General features: G+C 40.8%; 1 protein-coding gene across 1 annotated transcript in view; it reads left to right on the top strand.

The window, feature by feature from the left end:
- Positions 1-12,254, top strand: part of LOC130357070 (cytochrome P450 4V2-like) — a 49,919-nt gene that overhangs the window by 24,108 nt on the left and 13,557 nt on the right. The window contains exons 4-7 of the mRNA XM_056559425.1: positions 3,709-3,899; positions 7,390-7,459; positions 7,780-7,906; positions 11,004-11,198. Of these exons, the coding sequence (XP_056415400.1) occupies positions 3,709-3,899; positions 7,390-7,459; positions 7,780-7,906; positions 11,004-11,198 (583 nt within the window). The remainder of the gene's footprint in view (positions 1-3,708; positions 3,900-7,389; positions 7,460-7,779; positions 7,907-11,003; positions 11,199-12,254) is intronic.

The following is a 12,254-nucleotide window of genomic DNA, read 5'->3' as shown; positions in this document are numbered from 1 at the left end:
GTGACATATTCTACTTTATGTTATTGGTAAAATGTCACTGATATTTGCATCCTTTCTTGGTAAAAAAATCTAAAAATTTCATGAAAATTTAGAAAATTTAGCATTTTTCTAACTTTGAAAGTCTCTGCATGAAAGGAAAATGGATATTCCAAATAAATTACATATTGATTCACATATACAATATGTCTACTTTGTGTTTGCATAAAAAAATTGACAAGTTTTTACTTTTGGAAGACACCAGAGGGCTTCAAAGTTCCGCAGCAATTTTCCAATTTTTCTCAAGATTTTCAAAATCGTAATTTTTCAGGGCCCAGTTCAGGTTGGAAGTGGATTTTAAGGGTCTTCATATTAGAAACACCCCATAAATGACCCAATTATAAAAACTGCACTCCCCAAAGTATTCAAAATGACATTCAGTAAGTGTTTTAACCCTTTAGGTGTTTCACAGGAATAGCAGCAAAGTGAAGGAGAAAATTCTAAATCTTCATTTTTTACACTCGCATTTTCTTGTAGACCCAATTTTTGCATTTTTACAAGGGGTAAAAGGAGAGAAATCACCCTAAAATTTGTAACCCAATTTCTCTCGAGTAAGCACATACCTCATATGTCTATGTAAAGTGTTCGGCGGGCGCAGTAGAGGGCTCAGAAGGAAGGAGCGACAATGGGATTTTGGAGAGTGAGTTTTTCTGAAAGGGTTTTTGGGGGGCATGTCCCATTTAAGAAGCCCCTATGGTGCCAGAACAGTGGACCCCCCCCACATGTGACCCCATTTTGGAAACTATACCCCTCATGGAATTTAATAAGGGGTGCAGTGAGCATTTACACCCCACTGGCGTTTGACAGATATTTGAAACGGTGGACTGTGCAAATGAAAATTTTTATTTTTCATTTTCACAGACCACTGTTCCAAAAATCTGTCATACACCAGTGGGGTTTAAATTCTCACTGCACCCCTTATTACATTCCGTGAGGGGTGTAGTTTCCAAAATGGGGTCACATATGGATATTTATTGTTTTGCGTTTGTCAGAACTGCTGTAACAATCAGCCACCCCTGTGCAAATCGCCTCAAATGTACATGGTGCACTCTCCCTTCTGGGCCTTGTTGTGCGCCCCCAAAGCACTTTGCGCCCACATATGGGGTATCTCCGTACTCGGGAGAAAATGCATTACAAATTTAGAGGGTCTTTTTTCCCTTTTACCTCTTGTGAAAATGAAAAGTATAGGGCAACACCAGCATGTCAGTGTAAAAAATTTATTTTTTTACACTAACATGCTGGTGTAGACCCCAACTTAACCTTTTCATAAGGGGTTAAAGAAGAAAAAGCCCCCCAAAATTTGTAAGGCAATTTCTCCCGAGTACGGTAATACCCCATATGTGGCCCAAAACTGTTGCCCTGAAATACGACAGGGCTCCAAAGTGAGAGAGCGCCATGCGCATTTGAGGCCTGAATTAGGGATTTGCATAGGGGTGGACATAGGGGTATTCTATGCCAATGATTCCCAAACAGGGTGCCTCCAGCTGTTGCAAAACTCCCAGCACGCCTGGACAGTCAATGGCTGTCCGGCAATACTGGGAGTTATTATTTTGCAACAGCTGGAGGCTCCGTTTTGGAAACAGTAGCGTACCAGACGTTTTTCATTTTTTGGGGGGGAGGGGGGGCTGTGTAGGGGTATGTGTATATGTAGTGTTTTTTACTTTTTATTTTAGGTTAGTGTTAGTGTAGTGTAGTGTTTATAGGGTATAGTCACATGGGCAGAGGTTCACAGCAAGTTTGCCGCTGGGAGTTTGAGCTGCAGCGCAAAATTTGCGCCATCTCAAACTTGCAGCACTCACTGTAAACCTCCGCCCATGTGAGTGTACCCTGTACATTCACATTGGGGGGAGGGGGCAAACATCCAGTTGTTGCAAACTGCGAGCATGCCCTTTGGCTGTCCGTGCATGCTGGGAGTTGTAGTTTTGCAACAGCTGGAGGCACACTGGTTTGGAAACACTAAGTTAAGTAATAAACTTTCAAGTGTTTTGCAACCAAACTTAGTGTTTCCAAACCAGTGTGCCTCCAGCTGTTGCAAAACTACAACTCCCAGCATGCATGGTCTGTCAGTGCATGCTGGGAGTTATAGTTTTGCAACAATTGCAACAGCTGGAGGCACTGAGGTAGGAAACGGACAATGTTTCCCAACTAGTGTGCCTCCAGTTGTTGCAAAACTACAACTCCCAGCATGCCCAGACTGCCCAGGCATGCTGGAAGTTGTAGTTCGGCAATATCTGAAGGATCAGATGTTGCCGAACTACAACTTTCAGCATGCTTGGGCAGTCTGGGCATGCTGGGAGTTGTAGTTTTGCAACATCTGGAGGTCCACAGTTTGGAGACCACTGTATAATGGTCTCCAATCTGTGCTCTTCCAGATGTTGCAAAACTACAACTCCCAGCATGCCTGGACAGACTGAGCATGCTGGGAGTTGTAGTTTTGCAACATCTGGAAGAGCACAGATTGGAGACCATTATACAGTGGTCTCCAAACTGTGGACCTCCAGATGTTGCAAAACTACAACTCCCAGCATGCCCAGAAAGCCAAAGGCTGTCTGGGCATGCTGGGAGTTGCAGTTTTTAAACTCCCAGAGGCAGCAGTGAGATCGCTTTACGGCGATCTCACTGCTGCCAATGAAGATGCCGCACTGCTGCCGGAAACTCACCTCCGGGACGCAGCGCCGCCGGGACCGCCTGGAGGACGTCACTCGCGCCGGGACCGCTCGGGACACCGCTCGGACAGGTAAGCGACGCCGGGGGACGGGTCAGGGACTCACACACTGCGCTGCTAAGTATTCTCATAGCGAAACGCTGCTATCAGCTAGTCAGATTTGACTAGCTGATAGCAGCGATCGCTGGGGGGGGGGGGGGGTCGCATGGTAAGATGGCTGGATATCAGTGATAGCCACCATCTTTCCGGGTGCTGCGGGATGCCGCGAGCTGCGGCAGAAATGTTCATGACGTACCTGTATGTCATGGGTCGGGAACACCTTGCCACCCATGACGTACAGGTATGTCATAGGTCGGGAAGGGGTTAAAGGGGTACTTTTCTTTTAAATCAACTGGTGCCAGAAAGTTAAACAGATTTGTAAATTACTTCTATTAAAAAATCTTAATCCTTCCTGTACTTATGAGCTGCTGAATACTACAGAGGAAATTCTTTTCTTTTTGGAATTCTCTCTGATGACATCACAAGCACAGTGCTCTTTGCTGACGTCATTATAATAATAATAACTCTTTATTTATTGTTGTCCTTAGTGGGATTTGAACTCAAGGCCTGAGCACTGCAAGGCAGCAGTGCTAACCACTGAGCCACCATGCTGCCCTTAGCATACATCTACTATGCATCTGCTATGCATCTGCTATGCATGGTTGCTAAAATGGACAGAGATGTCAGCAGAGAGCACTGTGCTCGTGATGTCATCAGTGTTCCAAAAAGAAAGGAATTTCCTCTGTAGCATTCAGCAGCTAATAAGTACTGGAAGGATTAAGATTTTTTAATTCAAGTCATTTACAAATATGTTTAACTTTCTGGCACCAGTTGATTTAAAAGAAAAAAGGTTTTCACCGGAGTACCCCTTGAAGAAATTAACAAAAAATAAACTATGTCCTTTTAAATATCCCCTGTGTTTGGTCATGGCTTATTTATACAGTATTGATTTATTTATAAACTTCCAGTACTGGAGAGAAGTGGCGATCCAGAAGAAAGATGATAACACCTTCATTCCACTTTGCTATTCTCTCGGAATTCCTAGAAGTTATGAATGAGCAGTCAAAAATACTGGTGGAGAAGCTCCACAGCCGTGTAGGAAAAGGATCTTTTAACTGCTTCATGGACGTAACTCTTTGCGCTTTGGATATAATATGTGGTAAGTGAGAGACGTGATAATACATTAGTTTCCCTGTTGCAAGATCCTTGAGAATACATAGATAAGTACAGAAACGAAAAATAAAAACTACAATAGCAAAGGTTATCACTGTTTCCCCTTCTGTCAGGTACACAATGCTTTATGTACTAATCACAGACTTTTCCAGCAGTTAAACAACCATTGAAGTGAAAATACTAAACCAAATAAGTTTAACCCCTTAAGGACATAGCGTTTTTCCATTTTTGCACTTTCGTTTTTTCCTCCTTACCTTTTAAAAATCATAACCCTTTCAGTTTTGCACCTAAAAATCCATATGATGGCTTATTGTTTGCGACACCAATTCTACTTTGTGATGACATCAGTCATTTTACCCAAACATCGACTGTGAAATGGAAAAAAAAAAAATCATTGTGCAACAAAATGGAAGAAAAACGCCATTTTATAAATTTTGGGGGCTTCTGTTTCTACGCAGTAATGTTTTCATTAGAAATGACCCCTTATCTTTATTCTGTAGGTCCATACGATTAAAATGATACCCTAATTATATAGGTTTGATTTGGTATTACTTCGGAAAAATATCATAACTAAAAATTGTCATCTTCCAACCCCTATAACTTTTTTATTGTTCCATGTACGGCGCGGTATGAGGGCTCATTTTTTGCGCCGTGATCTGATGTTTTCATTGTTTTGATAGGACTTTTTGATCGCTTTTTATTCATTTTTTTATGTTATAAAAAGTGACCAAAAATATGCTATTTTGGACTTTGGAATTTTTTTGCGCGTACGTCATTGACCGTGCAGTTTAATTAATGATATATTTTTATGGTTTGAACATTTTTGCACGTGGCAATACCAAATATGTTTATTTTTATTTACACAGTTTTTTTTTTTATGGGAAAAGGGGGGTGATTCAAACTTTTAATAGGGAAGGGGTTAAATGATCTTTATTAACTTTTTATGTTCACTTTTTTTTTGCATTGTTATAGCTCCCATAGGGGGCTATAACACTGCACACACTGATCTTTTACACAGATCACTGCAAAGCCATAGCTTTGCATTTATCAGTATTATCGGCGGTTGATTGCTCAAGCCTGGATTTCAGGCTTGCAGCAATCAATCGCCATTCGGACACGCAGGAGGCAGGTAAGGCACCCTCCTGCTGCGTCCTAGCTGATCGGGACATCGCAAATTTATTGCAATGTCCCGATCAGCCCGACTGAGCTGCCGGGATGCTTTTACTTTCACTTTTAGAAGCGGCGATCAACTTTGATCGCCGTGTCTAAAGAGTTGATGCTGGACATCTGCCGGAACGGCGATGTCCCGGCATTAGCCACGGGTCCTGGCTGTTGATAGCAGCCGGGACCTTGCGGGTATGATGCAAGCTCAGTTCCTGAGCTCGCTTCATAACCTTCCCGTGCCGCAGCGACGGGTATACCCGTCGTTCTGCGGCAAGGGGTTTTAAAGGAAATCTGTCACCAGTGTCACCTTCATTAACCTGCTGTCCTGTTCCGTGAGCTTAGTCACATCACCGCTGCTGTGCTCTAGCAGCGGGACCCAGCAGAGAGTAGCAGCGGTGATGTCAGTAAGCTCCGCCAGTGCCCCAAGCTGGTTCCGGAGCTGAAGCAAGCGGAGAAGATTATCAGAGATTCCCTGCATGGAAGGGGACAAGGTAAGCGCCGTTGTCATCAGTGTCACCTGCACTACTAGTCGGTACCGACAGGTTAGTGCGGGTGACACTGGTGACAGATTTCCTTTAAATTGTAATTATAAATTATGCACAGAGCTCTATTTTCTCCCATCAAACCTATTCTTCTTATGGGAGCAAAGTACAGAATGAATAAATAGGCCTGTCACTTTAAACAACTTCCCTTCAATTGATAGCTAATGTGATTCTTAACATATTTGTAAATCACTTAAAGCGAATCTGACATCTTGTTCACCCGCACTAAACCCAATAAACAGGATTATAGGGATGGGTGAACCTGATTAAAAAGTATAACTCACCCCGATCCATGGTCTGATTCTAGAGATCCAGGCTATATACGCCCACCTCATAAATATTCATAGACCATCTGCTCATATGAGTGCAAGGTGGGCAGGAATATGGGAGCAGAAGTGGACGGAAGTAAGAAAGCTATGTATTCCAGCTCTTTCCTCCATTGCACAGGGGGATTAGCAATGGTGCCTGTAGACAGCAAGGATCTCCGGAATCGGTTATACCTCTTTTTAATTAGGCTTACCGGTACTATAACCCTGTTTATTTGGGAGAGAGAGAGAGAGAGACTGGACTGTGTATATGATTCTCAATGTCCCTGTAAGGTAAATCAAGGCATTCCTCTCCTCTCTGACCACTCATAAAGTACTGGGCAGCTGTACCAGTGTAACTACTGCTGTATGTCCAGAAAGCTGCAGGGTAATCATCATCATCATCTTGCTGTGCTGCTGCTGCTCACCTGGCAAACTCAGTGCATCAGAAACCCCTTCTCCTTCCATATACCATCTATAGTAGTGTACTATGTAAATCATCCCTCAGCACAGTGCTAGCCTGTTTAGAGTACTTTACCAGAACTATGTCATGGTATAGCTTAAAGGAAATCTGTCACCAGTGTCACCTGCACTAACCTGTCGGTACCGACAGGTAGTGCAGGTGACACTGATGACAAGGGTACTTACCTTGTCCCGTTCCGTGCAGGGGATCTCCAGTAATCTTGTCTGTTAGCTACAGCTCTGGGCACCCAGCTTGGGGCATGGGCGGAGCTTAGTGACGTCACTGCTGCTGTCTGCTGGGTCCCACTGCTAGAGAACTATCTGTTGGTACTGACAGGTTAGTGCAGATGACACTGGTGACAGATTTTCTTTAACAGTGTAGGTGCTGTGCTATGATTAGCCAGGGAAGTAAGGGAAAGGAAGTTTCTGTGTGAATACTGCAGGCAAACAGCTCAACTTTGGTTCCGCCCCTGAAATGAAGAGAATAAGAAATAACTGTGCGCAATGATGGTTACTTTTAGGGGCTCAGTAAGAGCATTGAAAGTACCATTATCACTTTGTTATCACTCTAGAGGGTTAATCTAACAAAACCACAATATTTTGAAATGAAAGGTATGTTGTGCCACCAGATGAAGTATACTTGTAGACAATATTACCTAAGCTTATAGGTCCCATATTTTTATTGGACTAGATGCCATTCTATTAAGGACATCGAGCATACTAGAGAAATAAAGATTGTACCCAAAACTGCCTTTCCTGTAGTGTTTTCTAATTACATTGTGCCCCCCCCCCTCACAAAATAGATGTTACATATGCAATAAAAACAACATATTGGTAGGGAGTCCTAACCAGTAGCAAATAGACCTATGCATGTTGAAGACCACACCAACTTCTTGACCCTAGAGAAAGCTGGTGTACAGTACCCTATCAGTCTTCTGTATAATATATACTAGTATTTTTCTAAATCTGACATCTTCTGAATATGGGATTTTCTGCTCCGTAGAGACAGCCATGGGAAGAAAAATTCAAGCACAGAGCAACAGTGATTCAGAATATATAAAAGCTATTTATGAGTGAGTATGTTTAGTGTAATATGTGAATTTGAACATTTAATATCTGTAGTAAAACCATCTAGACAGTAGCTGAGGCTGATAGAATACAGAAGAGTTTACGTTATCTGGAAAACAGTATGACCAGGAATAGTAATGTTACTGTACTTTGTGAGTCACTAAAGAAATCAGTTTACATAATGTAACAGGATGATAAAGTGTTACTTTCTTATGGTTGTTTAGATAATTGTTATACAGAATGTAGTGTAGTGTAATGTACTTCCTTCTTAGTCATTTAATATCCATCCATTCAATATATCATATGTTTTTATCTTTTCGGTTAGAATGAGTGATTTAATACATCGCCGTCAAAAGAAGCCCTGGCTGTGGCCAGATTTTATTTATTCTCATTTAAGATCCGGAAAGAGACATGCCAAAAACCTGAAAATTCTCCATACATTTACTGACCAGGTTAGTGACGTTGCTATATCTTAGGTTGGTGTAATATAATGAGAGAATCTGACCAACGTGAAAGTGAAGGACCACTTATTTGGGACAATTATTGGCTGAACAGGCCCATTATTACCCTGTGTAAAATACCCAACGAAGAGCCGACAAATCAGTAATGGCTTGTTCATTGGCTGGTCACTGAAATCATGAGGCCAATAATATAACACAAATGTTCTAGTGTCCGTTCTGGTAGCTCTGGTCCCACAGTCATTGAGCCATCTAAAAGGCTCTTTAAATGAGCACATATCTGCTATACCAGCATTAGTATCTGACATGGGTCTGCCTCAGGCTAAGTTTCGACTTGTTTTTTTTCTGGCCCCTTTGACGTTTTTTTCAAAATTTGTTGGGTACCAAAAAATAAAAATAAAGGATTCAGTAGGGATGAAAAAACGTATTTAAGGAAATCATATTTTTTTTTTAGCAAAATTTTTTGTAATTTTTGAACGGATCAATTTATGTGAGCGGGCAGGGAACTAAAAATGTAGCTGACAATAATAAAATTGTAGAAAAAGGCCATTTAAATGTAATAATACTATATTTTTTTAAATTAATTTTGACATTAAAATAGTAATGTCTTTTAATAATGTGTTTAATAAAGTGTGTGTTTTTCACTCTTTTTTCTTTATTTTTTTTTAGTAGTACTACTACTCCTAGTATGGAACACACTGTTCCATGATGGGAATAGTAGTTCCTGTACTAATAGAAAGATTGCCCCGGGTGTCACTCCTGACACCCAATGCTATCGTCCATAATACATCAGAGATGTGGAGCGGCTCTATACAGTGCTCACATCTCACTCCGTCCAGGGATGTGAATAGAATTCACATCACCCATTCATATTTTCCACTCAGAGTGGTGATTGGCTGAATGGTGCCAGCCAATCACTGCTCTCAGCAGGAAATACGAATCAGTGATGTGAATTTCTATTCACATCACTGGCCGGCCCGAGTATAGTGCAGAGATGCGGAGGGCAGGAAAAAGCTGCTCTGCATCTCAGAAGGATGAAGGATTATCGCAGCGGGTGTCAGGAGTGACACCTACTGTGATCTGTCCTTAACTGCAGGTACTACTACTCCCAACATGGAGCATACTCTGCTCCATGCTGGGAGCTGTAGTACTTGCATTAATAAACAGATCGCAGCGGGTGTCACTTCTGACATATATGGAACCATCCGGCCAATCACAGCTCTCTGGGGGAAATATAAATAGGTGTATATATCCGGCACTGCAGGGGACCAGAGAAGAGCGGTTGGCTGCCTGCCCGCCCACATCTATACATTATACAGGAGGATTGCAGAGGTTGTCAGAATTGACACCCAGGGCGATCTGTAAATTAGTACAGATACTACTACTCCCATCATGTAACAGTGTGTTCCATCCTGGGAGTAGTAGTACTACCTATAAAATGTAAAAAATAAAGAAAAAAATTTGAAAAAAGTTAAAAACACACACACACTTTATTCAACACAATATAAAAATACAGTACTAATAAAAAGTAGTTGGGCCAACTTGCCTATCCACAAAGTACACAAACAAAGCAGGCTAAAATCTATATATCAAACAGAACAGATAACCATGGTTAAAACTCGGGATATGTGCACAGACATAGTGAACAACATGCCAACATGGTCAGAGTATAGGTCTAATAACCAGCCCAGAACAGCTGCTGAAGAGGCCTTATATATCCTCCCAGTACTGAAGTGAGGAAGGTTAACTTTTCCCATCCCAAGGAGAATTAACACAGAAACTGTTTAGACAAACACAAAACACAAAAAAAATTAACATTACAACTACATTCTTTGTAACTCAGAGCCATTATGTGCACAGAAAACCATTTCCACATAGACTTACATAGAGTACAATAATGTAAAAACAACGGATTCAAATTTTCAGCAATTTTGTGGATGCATTTTGTGCAATGAAATACACATGAAAATATACTGTGTGAACCTAGCCTAAGACTCAAGTTCCTTGTGACTTTCCTGTGAACTGGCTGTACCTACTCTGTAACAACCTTTTGCTTGTATATAGAGATAAGTCCCCTTATTTTCTGTTCTCTTCCTGCATCTGAGATAAGACCTCAGTGCAGGACCTGCCAGCTCAGCGAATCACTGGCAGAGGCGGGACACTGAGGCAGTCTTTAAAGCAGGAAGAAGACATTATATTGAGGGACAGGATAGAGCACAAATTCAGAACAAATTTAGAATAAATGCAATTTGTGCTGATTCGATTTTATTATCTTTAGTTGGGAGCCTGCCTAGTTTCAGCCACAAAAAGTGTATATATATATATATATAAACATTTAAGCCTGAAAAACTATTATGCAGCAGATTATGTTCTATAATAATTTCATCAGATGGGCTATTATACTTAACAGTATATACTGCAGTTAAGGTCATAAATTGGTCCTTACCAAAGAGATCATTGTAAGATATGAAAGTAAATACAAGTTGTAGAATTACTTCTTTGGTATTATACTGGCTAGGACTTTAGTTATGTAGTTTTCTGGTTACATACACATAGAGGATTGGTCTCAGCACCTTCCCTTACATTGCATGGAACCCAAATGAATGGACACCTGATCCACACAGTCCCTGGAAACCAGCAAATTCAACCTCTTGAGTGCTACCACGCCGAGCATCACCAGTAAATGATATCAAGCGAAAAGAGAATAGCGGAGCACTCACCAGGTCAGTAAATGGCTTATTGATCATCTCGATCAGTCGGGATTCATGCAGGGGAGGATGGAATGGATGCGGGGGTACAAAGAGCGGCGACGGAGCGTTTACACGCCAAAACGCTTCATCAGGCTGATGCTGCATCAGCCTGACGAAGCGCTTCGGCGCGTAAACGCTCCGTCACGGCTCTTTGTACCCCCGCGTCCATTCCATCCTCCCCTGCATGTATCCCGACTGATCGAGATGATCAATAAAGAAGCCATTTACTGACCTGGTGAGTGCTCCGCTATTCTCTTTTCGCTTGATAGTTTTCTGGTTACACTGCATAAAAAATTGGCCTGTAACAGTCTTTAACCTATTGCATATTTTTGTGTTTTTAGACCATTTTAGAAAGAGCACAAGAACTAAAAAATACTAAATCCAGTTTTGAACAAGTTGACAAGGACGGTGAAGAAACGATGAAAACCAAGAAAAGAAGCGCTTTCTTAGATTTGCTTCTGAAAGCAACTGATGAGGCGGGCAACACATTGAGCCATAAGGACATCCGTGAAGAAGTGGATACATTCATGTTTGAGGTAAAAACTTGTTATATAATAACATGTGATGACCACAAAACATCTTTATATTGTGAGCCCCTTATATACAAGCTGTTAGTGTTTAAAATCTTGTAAAAAAAAAAAAAAAAGCAATCATAAATGTTAATAGTGAACAATAAAAACAGGAAAGCAGGGTTCCTGCGGAAACTTTCATTTAGTGATACAATAGCCCAGATTTATCAATCTTCATAAAACCAAAGCTGTTTGGTTTTGCCCATAACAACCAATCATAACTCAGCTTTCATGTCTTAACAAGCTCTGGTTAAATAAAATCTGAGCTTTATATTTGCTACCCATATAACTAATGGATCATCGGAATTGATATTTGATGGTCCAAGCCTTTTTTTTTAAGTTGTAAAATAAAATAAAACCTACATAAATTGGCTATCTTTATGACTGTATGGGCCTACAGAATAAAAATAGGGTGTCATTTTGACTGACAATTGCACTGTGTAGAAACGAAAACCCCCAAAAGTTACAAAATGGTGTTTTTTTTTCAATTTCACCCCACAAACATATATATATATATTTTTTGCGGTAGATTTTGTTATGAAATGATTGCTGTCATTACAAAGTGAAATTGGTGACGCAAAAAACAAGCCCCTTCACAGGTATGAAGGTGCAAAATTTAACGTGTTATGATTTTTAGAAGGGGAGGAGGAAAAATCAAAAGTGCAAAACTGAAAATTGGCCTGGCCTTTAAGGTCAAAATGGGCTTCGTCCTTAAGGGGTTAATCAGTCTGGGCCACTTTAATAAATCTGGTGCAGTTTAAGACTCCCTGCCTAAGTTTGCACTAGCTTAGACAGTTTTTGTAAATCTGTGCCATTGTTTTGGAAGAACGCCACAAAGGAGTATATAACAAATGGTTGTCTAAAACAAAAAAATCCAAGGAATTAAATCAACGATTGGCTAATTAGTGTTTGGAAATGCTAAACAAAATAGACACTGTAAATATTTACTGTTCACAAGTGTAAATCATAGTAACAAAAGCAAAAAGTAATATTAACAATTGATTAAATTATACAATTACATAT

The sequence above is a fragment of the Hyla sarda genome, chromosome 1 (assembly GCF_029499605.1).
Source record: "Hyla sarda isolate aHylSar1 chromosome 1, aHylSar1.hap1, whole genome shotgun sequence".
Lineage (NCBI taxonomy): Eukaryota > Metazoa > Chordata > Amphibia > Anura > Hylidae > Hyla > Hyla sarda.
The sequence above is the reverse complement of the archived record's forward strand: the minus strand, read 5'-3'. Positions and strand labels throughout refer to the sequence as shown.